We start from the raw sequence: 20,007 nt of genomic DNA, 5'->3' as shown, positions 1-20,007 counted from the left end.
CTCAGGGAACATGGTAGAAATTCGAATTTCGTATGTCTGAACTCAGGATGATAAAATACATCATTTAGTGAATAGGGTTTTAACATTCTGTGTTTGAAAATACCACTTTTAGAAAGTAGGTATTTTCTTGCCTAACTATCCAAGCCTGCTTCTGCTAGTGACAGGGGCTAGGGAATTCCAGGAGCCAGGGCGAGTCAGGACAGGGCTGAATAGAGAGATCTGCATGTATATGGGTGGCAGGAGTTGCATCTGGGACCTGAATAGGGCTGTGCCTTGCCTCCACAATGCTGGCTCCACCTCCTGTGGTGTGTCTGATGTCCCTGGCCTACACTGTGAAAGAAAATAAGGACTCTTGTCAACAAAGTGCTACAGGACTGACCAGGACTGGTTTGGACTCTGCCTTCAGAGAACAAAGGTAATTTGAGAATAAATATGGGGACCCAGACCCAAAGACTTTAGGTCACTTCTGGGAACAAGACAAACCTTTTGCCAAGGAGAAGAACCGAGGAAGCTGCAGGAGTTTGGACTGCCCCTCTGCTGGGTTGGCCTGCAGTGGTATCTTCATTACCAAGGAAAGGAGAAGGAACTTTTGAAGGACTTCCATCATCTTGCAGAATATTACTCGACGGGCTTGATTTGAGCTTGCCTCCTGACTGAAGTCTCAGGGATGCCAGACTTCACCCCCTTCTGTTTGCCTGCATCTGGAACTTGCTGTTCTAGTGCTACAGAATGAATCTGCAATACCGGCGCCGCGAGCGATGCCGTAATCTGCTCTGAAGTTGTGAGCGCTGCTCCGACTTGCAAGGTAGACCTGACACCGGCTGCCGTGCCACATCGAAGCTAGTGAACGACATCGTAAGCCTGCCATAGCCGTGAGCGATGCTCCAATTTGCGACGCCGGACCAACGCCAGCTGCTGTGCCGCATCGACTCTGAGGCCGACATCATCGCTGAGCCGATCGTCAACGTGGGTGGTCAAGAATCTATTGACATCATGACATCGTACAATACTGTGATTTCGGCGCCATCATGATGTCACCTCCTCTCCGGTCAGGAACCGACGCCTCCCCTGTCTGCGCAAGCATCCAGGTCCCAACGCATAATCTACCCCGAAGCAACGAACCGACACCGCAATGCGCCAACGACGCTACATCTCCCCAATGCTGTGAGCTGTCTTTGTTTTTACTTTTCCAAGGTACTGTTCTTTGTGGGTCTGTTTTGACTCCGAGCTCGACACCGCACACCTTCCGGTCAGCGCCGTACTTTGGGATTTATTTGACCTTGACGTCGTGATAGCTCCAGTTTGGGTTATCTGTTGCTAAAGACTGCTTTTAAGTGAATAAGATATTTTTGAACTATTTCTACCATCTTGAAGAATTCTTATTGGGTACAGTATTGTGGATTTTTGTCCTTTATGGTCTTGTGATAATTCTATATAAAGAATACTTATTTTTATAAAACCAGTGTGGTGCCAATCTGTAGTGTTTTACTGTATTACTGTGTGTACTCACAAATGCTTAACACACTGCCTCTGAGATAAGCCTGTCTGCCTGTGCCAAGCTACGAAGGGGGTGAGCAGGGGTTATCCAGTAGTGTAATCCCATTTCCCTGATTTAGAAGCAAGGGTCCCTATTTGGTCAAAGGTGTATACCATTGCCAACTAGAGACCCCCAGTTCTAACAAAAGCCATGCAAACTGGCTTAGCATTACTTAATCATTATCTGAAATGAGTTTGCGTAGGGGCCGAGCCACAAAGGTGATGCAGAATCTACACAAAATCTCAGTAAATCTTCCCCTTGGTATGGGGACTCTGTTTGAACTCTTATGTTCCCAGTCTGAGCCAGCAGTTTGCAGGCCAGTTAGGTTATACCCATTTTCGTTTGTCTTTCTGAGGACAATAAAGTCTCCGCAATCCAAAGACCCTGATATATGAGGAAGGTGCAAGCGTGCCAACATACCTAACTTACAGAGATGCAGAGGGCTCTTGGAATTTGAACTCTGAGGGTTGATAGTGAATGGCAAAGTAAACAGACCAGCAAAAAGGTGACTATGTACACAGTTTATGATGAGGCATGGCAAAGTATGAAAGAGCCTTGAAGAGGATGGATATTTGGTTACATGGGCATTTAGATAGATCTTGCAAAATGTAGCTTCATTTTTCTATCTCCCACTATCCAAATATCACATATGGTCATAAAAAGGTGTTGCTAGGATGCCCTTATGAATTAAATGCCATTTTGGACTGGGGTCTGTTTTATTTTTTCCCCCAATGGGGAAACAAACTCCTCCTGTTGCTGGGAACGGGTATCCTGGTATGTCCAATCCTTTCTAGGCATCAGCAGCAGGCTGTGGAATGAGGTGACTTGGTGCTAACGTCTGGATCCATTCATGAATATTTGTGTTAGATCACTTCTTAGCTTCTTTATGGTCTATCTAAGGGTCGGGCTTGTGGGTAGGGCTATTGAAAGAACTAAATGCAGCTAACCTTGCCATTATTCTCTCACTAGCGATGCCCCATGATTGATCCACTTTTTCTGAAATGAACGAAGATGAAAGATTAGAGGGGGTGGAAGGAGCAGTCCCATTCTTACCACCATTTCTCCAAAGTCTCCTCCCATCCATAAATAGGTGAATCAAGACGTGGGTATTGAAAGGGGGTTTAGTTGGATTGTTTTAACCTCTCCCCTTCCAATGCCCACTTCTTTCTGATTGATTGTCACACAGCTTCCTCATTTCCCATTGCTTCTCTATTTAAGAGAAGCATTATAAAGAAAAGGAGCTGTGTATCTTTGCCTCAGAAAAGGAGCAGGCCCTGTTTAGATTTTTTTAAATATATTTACACAGTGCGTGACACCTTTCTGTGGCATAGATACAAACGTACTTTGAACCATTAAGGAGCCTAGGGGCAGATGTATCATCTGTTTTTTTTGTCGCAAATGCTGCGAATCGCAAAAAAGCAGTGTTTGCGACAAAAAAATCGGCAAATGCGATGTATCAAAAAATCGCACCGCAAAATTAAGGAATCGCAAAATTTGCAATTCGTTAATTTTGCGCAAGCATTTAAGGAATCGAAAATTGCAATTCCTTAAATGCTATGTATGTAGCATTTAAGCTTTGCGAATTTAGGCTAAGAAATCGCAAATTACCACCAACTTGTAGTTGGTGGTAATTTGCGAATTCTTTTAAAAAAGCACATTTTGACATTTTTAAAGGTGCCATGTGATGCTCATACATGCCCTTAGGGCATGTATGTGCACCATATGCGCACACATGTCAATTTCAGGGGGTGCAGCAGGGTGTCCTTAAGACACTCTTACACCCTTGAAATTATTCTCAATTTGCGATTAGGAAATTACGAATCGCAAATTCAGAATAACTGTCTATTCATTCCTATGGGCCTCCTGGCGCATAGAAATGAATGGGAAATTATTCCTTAATTGCGATTAGCAATTTGCTAATCGCAATTAAGGAATTTTAAGAAATCGCTAAAAAATAGCAAATCTCTAGATACATACCATTTCACAATTCTCAAATAGCGATACCTTAAAAATGGCTATTTGAGAATCGCTAAAGAGTATCTTGATACATCTGGGCCCTAGTGTTTTTATTTTTAATTTTTACAATGTCTAAAACACTCCACAGTATCTGGCTCCTGTCTGGGTCACATACAAACAATTATGTGTCCAGGCAAGTTGCCAAAAATTGTATGGATTTTTTTCATTTGGCTTAGATCATAAAGCATTTGGTTCCTTTCTGTGGCACAGATATATGCAGCATATGGAAACCGGACACTGATTGGATTTTTTGTCAGTCTAATATAAAAAGCCACACACTACCTGGCACTTTGCTAGGGCACAGACAATCAGTTTTGTGCCCCAGCAAGCAGCCAGAAGCTGTTTGGATGTGTTCTTGCTCTAAGGAAAAAATCCTATGAGCGTCTTTTTTCCTGGGGCACAGTCACATATCTGTACCCTAGAAAGGAGGCAGATATAGTTTGGATTTGTTCTAAGTCAACAAAAATGCCAATATGTGTCCAGCTCTCCTTACTGGAGTACAGGGCATTGTGGCATATACCTACAGTGTGTTTATATTTTGTTCAAAATGCCTACGATACCCAAAGCAACAATCACACAGTAGTTTAAAATGTTTTTCACTGATTTCTGACCAAGCAATACTTCAAATTTAGGGAGACTAAAAACGAAGGACCTCATTCATATAAAATCGCAGATCAATCCTTGCAGATGTACTCTATGTATGAGTGTAGATTTATGACTTTGTGAAATTCAGAAATATTTTCATGGACACACATGAAAAGCTATGTCAGGATCAGGCTTCCATGCGTATTTGCTGGAAGGTAGGGTGACCCATCATCCATAAATTTCAAGGACCATGCATTATTTTGGCCTCTTTTTGTGATGATCTCTTTCACGTATGCCTGTTGTTTGTAATTCTGGACATTGGAACAAGCTGCGCCGACGCCCTCTCCCCCATTGTGAAGCCTCTCTGCAACTCTCACGGTAGGGGCAGATGATACTGCTCCCCTGAACTAAAGGGACTGCAGCAGCCCCTCCCTGACATGGCACATCATTAACATTCTGTTTGCCTGCAATTATACCATACGGAATGGTTATGATTGGGCCTCTCTGTGCAGTTACAGCATTTGCTGGGCCTCCTTCTGCCCAAGCCTAGGTCAAGAGCTGGTGCCACCACACTAGGGGCCGAGCTCTCAAGCTCTGGGGGCTGGAGGGATTGCATTTTTACACATCTTATAGGGTCAAAGGCACAGACTTCAGATCCATTGTGTACCAGCAATTTAGAGGGCAAACAGGTCAGTTTAACTCTGGCGATTAATGATCTGTTTAAGAGATCTGAGTTTTGTCTTGCCTGAGATTTGACTTACATTAAGGAGCACAAGGGGATAGTGTGCCTCCAGCGAAGCACAATGCGGAACATGCAGATCACAGAATTGCTTTTTTATGTAGACAGATCAGTGGGTTGCCGTTTTTGTCGTAGGGATCCTTTTGTTAACTGCAGTTCATAAGATACAATCCTAATATAGCACAGTGAGCTATGAACCAAAATCAAATAGCAGCCTTATTGATTTTCTCTAATCGTTCATTATTCTAAGGTTGATAAATATGGTTCCTCCGGATAATAACTACTTATTAGTAAACACAACCCGTTATGTGTTTTAACCTGTTAACCGCGTCCGTTTTGTTCGCTGCAGTGCGACCATTTTAAAGAACGGGCGGGGCTGCGTCGGCCATTGAACCTGCGCCGCGCCAGCCAGGTAGTGCTCCGAACGTTCAACGGCCGACGGCACCACTTAACGGGTTTGTATTTCTTCAGACTAAGCAATCCTAACATATAAGACCTACCAGTATGGATGATTTTTGACTCCTATACGCTGTAGTCCTCATTGTTTTAAGCAGTTTCACTGTAATTATGTGTCCTGGTGGTGCAAATTATACAGCAGGGTTGAGTAAATTATGCAGCAAGAAAAGGCAACTTATATGGCGGAATGCAGCACATTTTGCAATTGTAATACCTATTTAGTTTGGCATTCTTAAACATGTTAACACTGTCTGGGCTTAGGTTGCACCTCATTAGTACCAGTTTGACACCCAAATATAGCAATAAGCAACAGAAAGGTGACCAGGCACCATTTGCAAAGAGCCTTCCACTGCGCAGTAACATGTGTTGCTGCTTTTTTAGTAACATTTTTGCTAAATCTGCAGAATATGGGGCAGATAATGTATTATGCAGCAAATGCAGCAAATCTATTATTACGCGAAAATCGCGGAGGCTAGACAATTGAATAATTCCAGTGGCCCTTGTCTCAAGAAACATTTCCTATACATTGGCTTACACAATTACGCAAGCAATTTGTGTCTGCATAATATGTGTGTGATATAACACAATCCAACACCCTACCCTACCCCACATACTTGGAATGAGTTGCAGTGTAAAGGAAATTACCGACACTTGGGAGCGGGTCTATGTAGAGACAAGGGACACCATTGGAGGGTGGTAATGATCGAATCCTTGCAGATGTAGGTCTTTTGGGTGTGCGAGAAAAAGATTCTCACACCATCTGGCACCATCACTAAAGCCATCTCTGGCTGGGGTGTAACTATCATTCTTGCAGCCTGTGCTGTGCCCCAGGCCATGAGGTAAAAGCTGATAGGAAGGTATAGTCTTTGAACAGAGGGATTTTATTTTATTGTAGTGTGTATTTCTGTAAAGATTGCATTTAAAAAATTTCAGTATATGCAAAACAAACAGCACAAAGAAAAAATGCCTGCATAGCATGACTAATGTGCTCTCATCACAGAATCTCATAGTGCTGCCCTGTAACTTCCCAGACACATGCTACGGGCCGGAACCTTGGATTGATTTCTCCTTCATTCTTTGAAAAATAGCGTTTTCTTAACAGTGATTTTTTGCCTGTATGTGGGTTAGCCCCAGCCGAAAAGCAGAGGAGAACTGCACAAGGTCCAAGACAAAAGTTAAGGGCCTGATTCAGATATCAGTTGTGGGAAATACTCTGTTCCAAGCGTCACGGATATCCCATCCATGGTATTATGACCACATTTTGTCCTATGGGGGATATATGTCGTTACTGCGCATGCTTTTACAACGCATGCCTTTACCACGCAGGTTTTACAACGCAAGTCGTTACAACGACTTGCGTTGGGGGGCGCTGGATAGTGAATAGTTTAATTTACTATTCCAACTTCAGTCCCAGTGGATAGTAGGGAAGGTTTTGGATAGTAAATTAAACTATTCCCTATCCTACAGCGCCCCCCAGCGCAAGTCGTTGTAACGACTTGCGTTGTAAAAGTTGCGTGGTAAAGGTACTGCGTCGTAAACGTTGCGTTGTAAACGCTGTTCCCCCCTATGGGGAGCATAAGACGGTGGACAGGATATCAGTCACATTTGTGATGGTGTATTCCCTCCACTGACTTATAAATCAAGCTCCAACTCTGAACACCTGTGCAAATCTTTAAGAAATATATTTATTAACATTTCACACAACACATTACAGTAAGTGAAGTTGGGCCGTGTTGCGTGAAAAGGGAAGAGTAGAGCAGCACCATCATTTTAAAAATATGGTCAATGGAATTGGGATTGAAAGGTCTGATATGCAAATTACAAAGTGAACCCTCACATAGTCTCTCCATTCACTCCCTCCCCAACCTATTCACCTCTTGGTTAAATTTTTTCTATCTGTTCCCTCCTCTACCCTACCTAGCCATTCGTCTCTGCCTCTCTTCCCCCACATGCTTTCTCTCGCCTCCTAAATGCACGTTACCTTTTTTCCTCTTTTCAACCTTCTCTTTGTCACTATCCCAATCCTTCTGTATCTGTTTTTGCTCTTTACTCTGCTCCAAATTCTTCTGTTGTCATCTTTTCTCTTTTCACCATCTGTTCTTTCTCTCATCTGGCAAGCCCTTGCTTGTCTTAGACTTCTATCCCTGTTCACTCTCACTGTTCCAACATTCTTTCTTTCCCTCTCAGCATATAGCACTCTATCCTTTCTCACCATTATTTCCCTCTCTTTTTCACACTCTCTAATAGTGCTACTGCCTGTGAACTATAAGTCTTTGTTCAGGAACAGAGCGATGCTTCCGGCTCCATCATTCATTGTACGGGGTAGAAAGGTGAAATCTGCCTCTTGTGTTGGCTGATAAATTCTGCTTGGAGTGTAGATATTTACTAGCTTTTTCATCTTTAAATCTGTCCAGCTATTTGTGAACGTTTCCTCTACACTCCAATGTGTAATACAAACTAAAGAACATAAACCACCTATATAGAATATTTGAGCTGTGCTGGGTGAGTGTGAATTGTTATGTTTTTTGTAGACTATGATTGTTGATTATCATGGTTGGAATGCTTTTGGGCGTGGGGATCCTCAACTATATGGAACATCTGAACTGTGTGGAATGAGTGCTCAGGGTTCTGTCCAATGTATTCTGTGGATGTTTTTGCTGTTTTCCAATGGAATTTATTGTTTTGTACATAGCAATATCCAAATGATGCTTGCCTCCAAACAACGATATTCATAAATTTTCAGCAACATCTATCCTTCTTTGGTAAGTGTTGAGCAAATAAGTAGCATAGATCGAGGGTGACCAACCGTCCATATATTTAATGGACAGTCTGTAATTTTGGCCTTGATAAATTCTTTAACAGATGCCATTGGTACTCAAATGTAATGGATTTGGGTGATAGCCAATGCTCCCTCCAACTGTCACCCAGGAAGTTGAATGGAGAGCCTATAAAGCTACCTAGGTTTGGCTTGAAAGCCATCAGCCAATCCTAGTGTACGCTGATCCACTGTAGGACTGGTATCATTGGCCCTGATTCATCTGGCCAATAAGAACAGCTTTAGGACATCCACTCTTGGGTTATTTTAGTTCATTCGGAAGCACCTCCTGCGATCAACTTCTCAATGGGTAAGTTGAATCAAAGTGTTTTTTTCTCATTTTCACTGATTTCTCCTTGCTTTGTCCCTGTTTTTGTGAGCCTCCTCCTTGCTTTTAGCCTTATTTTATGTGCAGCCTATCCATGCAACCTTGGAACAACACCTCTCTCTTTCTCTCCTGGTTGATCAGGACACATGGATTGGAAGACGTCTGTTGGCGAGGCTGCAGAAAACTCTGTGAACCATTTTGCTCTGAGAAATTCCCCACCAATGCCTCAACAGTTTCTGCAGGGCAGATTTTAGGCAATGTCGGTGTATTCTGCAATGGATGCAAAAGTGATTTATTTTTATAAGGTTAAACATGTACTGCACAATAATGAGCTCTCCCTCATTATATCCACTGTAAGTTCATGTTGCTTTTTTATGGCTCCCCATGCCATCAGCTTTATTTTACCTGGTCATTCCGGATGATCATTTGGTCCATAGAATTGTCAGTCTACTCTCATGTGGTTGGTTGAGTGACCACATTGATGTCCAGAGGTTTACTCTGTCTGGCATGCTGTCTCCTGGTTTATTTATTTATTTATTTACAAGCTTATATAGTGCTGGAATCGATTCCATCAGGAATATCTCTGCGCTTTTGGGCCAGTCAACTTTTGGTTCACTGTGTGTACAGGCTGCTGTGAAATGGTACACTGTGTGTTCAAGCTACTCAATGATGATTCATAGTTTGATCAGGCTGGTATATGATGATTCTCTGTCTGTCCAGGCTACTTTATGAGTTTTCCTGTTGTGACTTGGCTTCCGTCCGAAGGCTTACTTAGTCTTAGTTAGCAGTCTGATGAAGAAATGCGACTAGGGTACTGACGGGTAACAGTGTGATGTGGCTGCCATCGAATTCCAATGCGAATGTCACTGTGACCTCTTTAATGGGTAGGCTGCTGCTCGATATTTCATATGTGTCAAGTCTTGGTCGAGTTATGCCTCATTATGGTTTGAGCTATCTCACCACATAGTATCTTTTAAATTGTACTTTAGTACAGCTTGGAGAGCACCTGGGGGCTTTTTAGGAGGATGCTTTGCGCACTTGCAGAAACAGTATTTAAATTGGCCTAGATTGGCTTGGTGATGGGTTGGTTGAGGCAAAATGAATTGTATTAGGACAGCTTCTGGGTCGCTTGGAGAATAATAATATGGATAATACAAAACATTGATACTGAAGGGAGGTCTTTAAACACATCAGTGTTTGAGAGAGTCTCAGGAAGAAGCATGTGAATTAACAGTTTATAGGATACCTCAATTCTAACTGGCATGACAGGAATATAACACAATCTAGATACTGCAATACATAGTGGATTGCCTGGGGTGGGACATAATAGAATGAGAGAATACTCATGGATGTGTCATTACTTTTCAAATAGTTACTGTTGTGTAAGCAGTTAACTGTCTCCCCCCTCCGAGGATGTCCAATCTGCAGTAGTGTATGGATATGCAGCAAGTAAACTCCTTAAACTACTTGTGATCTTAAAACATAGCGTAGGACACAGATGTCTTAAACATCTTTCATCTAAAAAAATAACTTCAGTGTCAGTGCTAATCTCCCCAGGATTAAACCAGTCTACCTTCCCATTCAAACATGATTGAGAAGCAGGAGGAACTTTATACAGTTTGAAAATAAGGTGTCTGAATGTATAAATTGGACATATTAGGAACATCAAAAACTCACACCTCAATTTCTAGCGGGTGGTGGGTAATGCCCTAAACGCAAAGTGTCAAAGTTCTAATTCACTTGTAGGCCCACTCGAGACAAGACAAGAAAATTGTACTTATTGGCAGAGGCATATGCTTTCATCCAGTAAGTTACCTTTCCCCTTGGCCACCATGTACTTAAATCACTGATTGGCAATTAAGAACATGTGACTCAATCCTGGTAATGCTGCCTTTAGCCTACACCCTTTCTACATCAAACAATTGGATACTGATACTAGCAAAATGTTACTCTTTAATATAATAGTTCCTCTCTAACATAATTTATGAGATTTTGAGGAACAGAACACATGTATCTCCTTTACAGCACCACCGGCAAAAACGCCCTAAATGTACTAACTTCACACCCTTGTACAACGAGCCTAGGACCTAGTGCACAAAGTCTAGTGAACTATCACACATACATCCCAGCCTTATCGTGAGTTTGAGTTGAGACGGTGAATGGGCAATAAAGACGCCTTTACATTTTTGTTTTCAGCTTGTCACAAGTGCTAGCTATTGAAAAATAGAGGGCAAATGTCAAACTGTAGCATCTGAAAATTTCTATTTCTGCATTTTACTTTAACATGTGAATCTGTGTTTACAAAATTCTCTATCTTTGCAATCAAAGACAGAATAGTAAAGTGGACTAGTTGACAGTCTTGTTGTGATGGTAAGGGTGTGTGAAAACAAAGGCTGTAAACAGTCAATTTTTTTGTAGCAGACAACTACTTTTAAATAACTGTAAATGAACTTTGCAAATGTTTCAAAACATAGCAGTAAGGAAACGACAAATGGACCACTTGTTTGTAATTAAGAAGTGTGCTGCAAAAGGATCAAAACAATAAATACACTTTACTTGGTGATATTCAAATGATACATATTTGCTGAAGCCACATTTATATTTATTATTATTTGTGAGATGTATAGTTTTATCAGTAAAACGACATGTTGGCATTTTGCTTTCATTTCAATAGAAAATGTTCTGTAGGTAAAATACAGTGCCTCCTTCCAACCTACAATAATGCTCAACAACGTATACAGTGTCTAGTCTGTAGCAGACTTCTGTGCATTAATTAGATTCTGCAGTTTCCCGCTCACAGAAATAAAATAGGCCAATTAGTAAACTAGTTCCCACATGCAGGTGAAATAAGGAGAGTTGATATATGCTTAGCCAGGGCATTATATAGTAATGTAATCTCTTATCTAACCATTCTGGCTCACAATAATGCCATAACACTCTGTGGTCTGCACCCAATAATAGCTTATGCCGACTGGTTAATAACTCTTTTCTCCTGTTTAATGCTCTTATTCTCACAAAAAACATGTCCACTACAGAGCTTTTCCATCACTCAGTACTGTACCTTTTCACCAGCTGAACAGACCTGGAATACCTGAAGCCACCTGACACATAAATCTGGCCACTCAGAGGACCGCACTCTAGTCCAGCACTGCAGGTCTCAATTAGCTACATTCTATGCATGCTGCTTTACATCTCACAATGGCACTCAGATATGAGATGCTAGTAACAAAGTCCATCAGAGCAGATCCTCCCGACCACTTCCCTTGCCAAACCTACCTGCTCGGGACCATGAACTGTAAACAAAATATCAGACTGGACAACCAAGTGCAGTAACCATATAAATAGATTATGATCGTATGAAATTCAACAAAAAGACCTGCACAGTTATTCAATGTTGAGCGCATAGCGAAAAAACATGAAGTGCATGATTGTTTCAACCTAATATAAACCTATTGTGATTTGTACTCATGATGGTTGTCTATTTACTTAATTATTTACTATTGCTTATCCTCCTCTGATGTGTCTGTAAAACTTGCCTTTTGCCTTGAACATTTGCCCTGAATTTTGAACTTTCGTCTTGAATTTTTGTCCTGAAATTTGACCCTTTGTCCTGAATTCTCACACTCATCATCTTGAATTTGCACACATGCCAGTTGGTCACTCTACTGGAGGGTCAAGTAACATTCCCACAGAATGTTATTCCCATTATGCAGAGCTCACTGTATGATCAGACCAACATTTGATAAGGTTTCGCTATCAGGCCTGACTCCTCTGAAAGCTCCCCCATGTTCCAAACTTCAACGTAGAAATTGGTCTAGAGTGGATTTGGATTCAATTTTTGAATCTTTACCCTCTACCCTTCCTTCTACCCAGGATGAAATAGACAGCACGTGGAAAGCATGTCCGACTGGCTAACTGCAGCTAGCAATGCATATGCCCCTATCCTAAAATGAAAGCAAGTTCATCGCCATAACGCCACTAACTGGTTTTCAGAGATTTAAAATCATTAAAATTCATTCTTCACCGTGCTGAAAGGAAATGGTCAGCAAATTATTTAATAGAAGACAAGCCAGTTTTTCTGTCACTTCTTAAAGAATATAAGAGACTAATTAAGCAAGCCAAGACAAACTTCTTCTCCACAAAAATTCTGACTTCTTCAAATAAGTGCAAGGACATTTTCAACATTGTATCTGAACTGTTTCACTCTGATAGGGTGACACTTTCCATTCAACCATCTCAAAGTTTGTTTGATATTCTCAACACTTTCTTCGTAGAGAAGAGCAGGATAAATCTCCCACAGTTCTACCGTTAATGTGACAGTCACTGAAGATAGCAATTCTGTCAAACTATCTGCTTTTCCCAGAATCAACAAAGATTATTTTCAGCAACTACTCTCTAAAATTAAGCTGGGTTCCCCTGATGATATCTGTCTGCCTATATTCCTCAAAATGGTCGATTCAATTTAAACTGAGATAGCAATCTCTCTACTCAAAACCTCCCTCAACTATGGCATGGTACGTAACACTTTCAAAAAGACTATAGTGGTTCCTCTGTAAAAGAAAGTGGCTGAGGACCCCCTCAACTTGAAAAATTACTGGCCAATTTCACTATTGCATTACTTGATGAAGGCAGTGGAGGCACACATGCCAGTCGCCTTTGATCCCTCTTCGAGAAGTCTAAGTTTTCGATCCACAGAGTACAGACTTTTGCACGACCTACTCAACTGAAACAGTCATCCTTTCAGTCATTGATGATGTGCGGAAGGAGACTGATAGCGGCATTACCACAAGCGTTAGTCCTGCTAGATCTTTCAGCGACTTTTGACACAGTCAACTATGAGATTTTAGTCAACTGTGTCAGAGCCACAGGCCTTCAAGGTTCGGCATTGGCCTGGGTCACATCTTTTTTAAAGGATCGGTCACAGTGTGTCCGGTTATCCTCTTAAAATCCTCTAAGGTCCAATTTACCTGTGGAGTCCCTCAGGGATCTTCTCTGTCTCCCCATCTTTTTAATTTCTACATTCATCCATTGGTGAACTCACTGAAAGAAAGACAAGTCTCAGTCTATAATTATGCTGATGATTTGGAGCTGCTAATTTCCTTCAAAAATCCCTTGAATCCATGGACTTCTTTCAGAATAACATGTTTATCATAAGATATTGAATGAATAGTAACTATTTAAAACTTAACTATGATAAAGCCAGGATTGTTATCCCATACAGGACAAGTAGAACTCCTTTTTATGGCTCCATCGATGGGCGATCCCCCAAGAGCCTTGAAACCTTATAGACAAGAATCTATCTCTGAAACCCCATTTGGGAGTAGTCACGTCTGCCTGCTTCTCCCAACTAAGAAGAATTAAGAAAAATAGTAGATTTTTTACTTTGGATATCCTAATTGAGACTGTGTTGGCTTTAGTATCCTCTGGATTAGATTACGTCTATTTCTTCTGTCTTGGCCTCAACACAAGGAACAATATTTTTCTAGGAGAAAAGGCCTTTTCCCCTGAACACCGAGGAGCAAATATTGGAGTGTTTAAAATCCCATTCCCACCCTGGCAGAGATCCTTTATTCGCACCAGCATGAGTAAATCAAGGATCTTTTCCAGGGTGTAAAAGGAAATTTGAAGAGTTTGTGAATTGCAACAAAAAACCCGTTTCTGGGCATTCTGAAGCTTCCAAGTATAACCACTTCCTTGGAACCCTCTTTTTTTCACTGGTTTAGTGGAGTTATACGTGATGGGAATTCCGCACTTGGTCAGGCATCTCCGTACATGTAACCGGACCAGGAATCCCATTACTAATTCCCAACGGGCATAAGTAGGATAAATTGAGCCATAAACATATATTTACAAATCTATTTACCTGGTTAATAGGTCCTGTGTATTTTTGAATTGTCCCCACAAACCTGAGTCATTTGAATAATTCTGGATTACCTATAATGTCAGGTACATTTTGGGAACTTAAAAAATATATATATCATTATCTAATATGGGGTTTGCACCTCTTGTCCGGAATTTAAAAAAAAACCAACATATAGTTTGCATGGGTGGGGGCAGAAAGAGATTGAAGAAGTACAAACCACCGAGCACCGCCTTTCGGAACACAGCTCTGGCAGACAGGTGCATAACCACCTGGGCCATGAAAGGGTTAATGTAGCTCCGAGAAGTGATCTAAGAGTTTCATGGGAACACATTTTTTTATTTTGCTGATACAGTATAGCAAATGGCAGGGTGAGAAATTTTCTTCCAAGCATCGACAAACAACACTCAATACTTACATATACATAAATGAAACAAAATCATAGTTAATGATATAAGAAGTAAGAACCAAATTCAAAATAAGTCTGAAACAAAACTGAGATACTGAATAGTATCTTGCGACGGTGATGGTGAGAATGCCAAGTAAGCTGCCGGGATATAATCGCTCTGGTACAAAAGCAGCCTTTATTGTCTGGAGTAAGTTTGAATAAATCTTCCAGCTCGACGCAATTCAGAAACTTGCCCCCCCCCCCCCCCCCCCACACACACACACACACACATCTCACTATACATGCAACATCTCCATCGTAGACTTGCTTGTTTGCTTGAAGGAACCTGTCATTTAAAGAAGCGAGCTAATGATGTTTCATAGTGCATAGAAGAGTCTCAAAGTAGCACCAGTGTAGGCAAGTTTGAAATCGAGGCTCGGAGACAGTCTTATTGAGCTGGTATGAATTTAAAGAACAGTGCGACCTTTATGCAAGGTCTTGGGTTGTGGTCCTAAAAGTCGAGCCTAAATACTCTTTGAAACAAAAAAGCTTGCCGCTTAAAACGATTACAACTCTTTAAAGAAACCGATAACAGGCACTCCTGACTTCATCAATGAGCGTATTTCTGGTGACTGACACGAACATCATTACAGTTTCAACAATCACCAATACCACTCAAAACGAATCCATTGGGCGTTTATTAATTGATCTCATTCATTGCCCTGGTATTAGTTGTCCTAAAACATTGCACTATTAATTGACTTAAAATATTGCACTGTTTTTAATTGACCTAATACATGCACTGTTTTTAATTGACATTAATCACATACCAGTAATCTGGCTGCACCTTGATCCGGACCTTGTGGATTCTGTTTTGGCTGAAAATACTTCCCTCGTTCAACCATTGTAACTCATTCCTGAACCGCAGTTCTCGGCAATGAACTGAGTGACCATGTTATCTCTTACCCTCTGCATCTCGACCCAGAGGTGCTCTGCTGTGAACAGACACTGACCATCACAGCGCTCCATCAGGGCCCCTCCATCATGCCCTGCTTCTCTGTTATTAACTGATACATTCATTGATAGTTCCAGCAACGTACCTCATTCATTCACTGTTAAATGACATTTACCTCATGCATGGAGCCACCAATGCACCTTGATCATGTCACCAGATGCCCTCCGTGATTGGCACAAGCCACTTCGACCTTTCAAACTATAGCGCTCGGTCTGACCTTTGCACTTAGCTATCATTGGGTTTCAACTAACCCTGGGCGGAGTTCTCGGAGTTGCACTACGCAAAGCTACGTAAAGTGCAAAAAAACCTCTGCTGCACTACGTGGAGCTCCGCGAGCGGCGGAGTACAGTCGAAAAATGCTGTTCGCTGTGATTACACAGGCCGGATGCTTGTCTGCACTGTGCATCAAACAGGAAAGCCATTGTTGCCGACTGACCCGGCACCCCCTGGTTCCAAGACTCCAGCGCGACTCGGCGCAACCGGTAACACCCGGATTAAGGTACAAGCGGAAACGAGGTATCTTCTCTGTTCCGCATTTGGGCCCAAGGACTACAACCTTGAACTCTCCCGATATTCTAAGCCCTACGGAAATTCCGTCCGAATTCCTGGTCCTGCTGCTTATTATTCCATTTCCAGCTCGTCTGTGAGCTTCCAATTCTACGCTCTTTGGCTAAAGAGGCTTATATTCTAAAGGCAATTATTGTTTTGTCCTGATGATGGACCCCATCATTTAGTAGGGGGTCCGAAACGCCGTCGACTTTTTGAGTACCATATACCTGTATAATGAATTACTATATAATATTGTGTAATGGTACCTACAAGAATTTCTCTGTATAATTGGAACTTTACAGAGACTGTTGCTCTTGCCTTGCAAGCCCTTTCTGTGTGTTGTCTGTGTCTACGTACTGTCGTGGTTGGGTACAGGCTTGTGCCCCACGCACGTGAATTGTTGAAGGTGTTATTTTGTGTTTCAAACCTTTATTTAAGTATAAACTTTGAGGACCTCGGTCCGGCTGGGCATGTCTTCGGTAATATAGAACTGACTGAGTCTATATTTATTTCCTACCATCTCTTGTCTCCTTGCTTGGGACCATTGTTGTGTTTGTATCATTGCAAACAGCACCATACACAGCGCAAGCTTACCTTTTCTGCCGCTCGAGTAGATTTTTACTTGAGCAGCAGCTTTCTCAACATGAACGGGCAGTTTCTCAATGCGAGCGGTCGCGAGCATAAGCGACCACTCGCAATGAGAAACCTGCCCCCCTGCGTTGAGAAATCTTGCCAGGAGGTTTATTTTCCACGCTCGCGATTGCCAACTTGATATTGGTGAATGTGAGCAAGGAAAAAAACTCTGCTCCGCTGCGCGAAGCGTAGTTTTTCAGAAGTCTTCGATCTCTGCAGAGTGCGGTAAACTCCGTAAACTCTGCGAGCAGATTGGAGTTCACTTCCCAGGGTTAGTTTCTATCCCATTAGTAATTCCACCAATGCACCTAACAGTAACACAGATTTAGCAAAGTCCCTGAAACTTTGTTTGTTCAGCTCACTGCTTCCCCTTCGGCATTGCAGAACTCCCTCAGTAAGTCCTACAGCACATTTGAAACCTGACAAGGAGCTAAAAAGCATGCACCAGGATTTACAATGAAGCTCTTAGATATAAATACAACATGAAAATTTCTGATCTTACCTTTGGCAGGTAATGGGCGCAGGCCTTGATGTGAAGGTGGTCTCCTGCAACTCTATGTCATCGTGCACCACAAAGATTCCACCCAGAATGAAGTCTCCATCTCTGGAGAGCCCGCTCACCTCCGGGGTGGGCAGCCGGCACCTGAGGTCCACACTTGGGTCCAATGAGGCTGGGACCAGATAGTGGGTCAGCAGATACAGCAGCACCTTCCGTCTGAAGAAGTGGTTTGTGTGCCTTCTACGCATTCCATTCTCCATGGTCTGAGGCTGGGCGCCTACTCCCTTAAGGAGTGAATGTGTGTTCTTCGGTGGAAGCCAAGGGTTGTCCAACTCCATGGTATTAGAAATTACTGGTGGGCTTTAAAGAGATGCCTCTTCCCCAAAACCTGCACAGAACTTCCAATAGAATTTCAGACTGATCTACACTTCTGTTGAATAGGGAGCCTACTTCACACAAACCTGTAACTCGTGCTCAGTCCTCACTGTCGACACCTTCAGTGTCACTGAGTAATAAGAAAGCCACAAACAGAGGTGGGTGCCAAAGAGTCCCTGAAAGCATCAAATATGGCACACGAGCCAGTAGGAGCCAGGAAATGCAAGTTCACATGAAGCACCTGATAACCCAGCAATGTCCCTGGCAATGAGTTTGGTCGAGAACACACAGAGCATCCACAGGGGTGCTGGGACCATTTCATGTAAGCAATTCATGGGATTCTGTTGCAGAATTATTGGTGTTAGAAGTTCTGCTGGTTTCAAACCTCAACTAACGAGATCTGTCTAAGCCCTAATCTTACTGGTTAACACATGTCGTAAGGCAGAGTGGACAAGACTATTTACTCATTGTTTTTCAATTGGGGAAGTCAGGAAGGCTCGTTCATCAGTGTGCACCGTAGACACATGAACTGCTCTAGTCCTGGCTAACACGCTCAAATCGCATACACAGGATTTGAGGTAATCTTGCCCTGGCCGCGTGCCCTGTACTATCAGGGCGCTGGAACTGGCTGCCTTTATAAAGCCCTCAAGCTTAGATTAGATTATGTGCTGGGAAAAGGAGCGCCCATATGTGCATCTGGCTTCATTACGTTATAACTTCATTAAAATAAATGAATTGTCTTGCGAGACGTTTTTATGTGTCCTGGAAAGAAATGATGCTCAAACCAATCTGCTGTCCCCAGAGGCGCCCTTGCATTAAGTGCTGCGCACTTTCGCAACAATAAAAGAGTGAAAGTAAATAAAAAACAAATTGAGTAATGCCATTGTTGGACGCTACTGCCCTGCGTTCAATACATTATGAGAGGTCGAACAATTGAACAGAGAGATATACAAACGAGAAACTATTAGCTGTCAGCAAGATGAAACACGTTAAAGTGTTTGTGCATTTTATACTTTTGTTACAACGTGCACAATGTCGATTCACTTTCAAAATTAAATGGGGATACTGATATGGTGCTAATTCGTTTGAAATGAATTTGAAATGTCTTGCTAAAGTGTGTTTTTTAGGCCCAGAATTTTTTTTTATTCCACTTAGGGAACTGAAGGAATTTGGCACCTCTGTGTTACTCTTTCAATGTAGAATTCCTGCGAAATTTCGCCAATCACTGCATGGTGGATTTTTTTTCCCGTTTGAGCAACACAACGACAACGGGAACAATGGAAGGGTCCGGCAAGCAAACTGGCAAATGTGCGAGAGATTTGTGGTCCTGTTGCGTGATTTCCAGTCGCCAGGAAGCCTTAACCTGATTTACTAACCTGACCGCTCAGGGTCAGAGGGCGGCTTCTCGGATGGATTTTAAACTCAAGCGGCTGCAAAATCAGTTTTAATGCCTGCGTGCTCTTGCAGCTTGATACATCCGCTGAATCCCACCAACAGAAGAGTGACAGGCATTTTTTTCCTCCCATTGGTGAAACTCCATGGAATCTCACAGAGCTTTTATGTAACTCCGTGGAGTTCTGGCACCGATTGTGTTTTTATGGCTTTTGTTAACAAGGCCTCAATTTTGGCCTTGATGAAATCTTGTTCAAAATGGATGTCTCCTCCTGCATGGACTCTGTTCATTATTTTTGCAGCACCCAGCCAAGCAGTCACATATGTTTATTTACATTGATTTTGTTCCTGTTCTCAAAGAAAACTTTCCATCATGGACACAGTAATTTAGCATTTCTCAAGGCCCTTCTGCTAGCTCACTGCACCTCATTCATTCAAAATAGTTTTGCTGTTGTTCATGTAATACTTTGTCTTGGCATCTCCAGATGACATTAGTATAGAGTGGACAGAATCAATATTCATCTAGTGGGATAGTGCTTAGATGCTAAGGCAATATGAAGTTTAAAGTTATTGTGCTGTGATTTGCTGAGAATGTCACGCTTTTGCTCACACCATGATGATTATGCAAAAATTGATTTCCTATGCAAGAAAACTGAATATAAACCCTCGACTGTGGTGGTGAGCAAGAACTTTCCTGAAGTCTTTCTGATGCTACTAGGGATATTGCATAAGTTCTTATGGATTTTGCTGCTCACTTGGGACTTAAAGAAATTCCAGATTTTTCCTGACTGCACATCAATCTGTATTGTGCAATTTACTG

The 20,007-nt window shown here is 42.1% G+C and overlaps 1 protein-coding gene across 1 annotated transcript in view; it reads right to left on the bottom strand.

Annotated features, from left to right (window-relative positions):
• LOC147678478 (extracellular calcium-sensing receptor-like) overlaps positions 1-17,758 on the bottom strand; it is a 118,358-nt gene extending 100,600 nt beyond the window's left edge. The window contains exon 1 of the mRNA XM_086945656.1: positions 17,424-17,758. Within this exon, the coding sequence (XP_086801782.1) occupies positions 17,424-17,758 (335 nt within the window). The remainder of the gene's footprint in view (positions 1-17,423) is intronic.
• Between the last annotated feature and the right edge of the window lie 2,249 nt (positions 17,759-20,007).

The sequence above is a fragment of the Lissotriton vulgaris genome, chromosome 12 (genome assembly GCF_964263255.1).
Source record: "Lissotriton vulgaris chromosome 12, aLisVul1.2, whole genome shotgun sequence".
NCBI lineage: Eukaryota > Metazoa > Chordata > Amphibia > Caudata > Salamandridae > Lissotriton > Lissotriton vulgaris.
The sequence above is the reverse complement of the archived record's forward strand: the minus strand, read 5'-3'. Positions and strand labels throughout refer to the sequence as shown.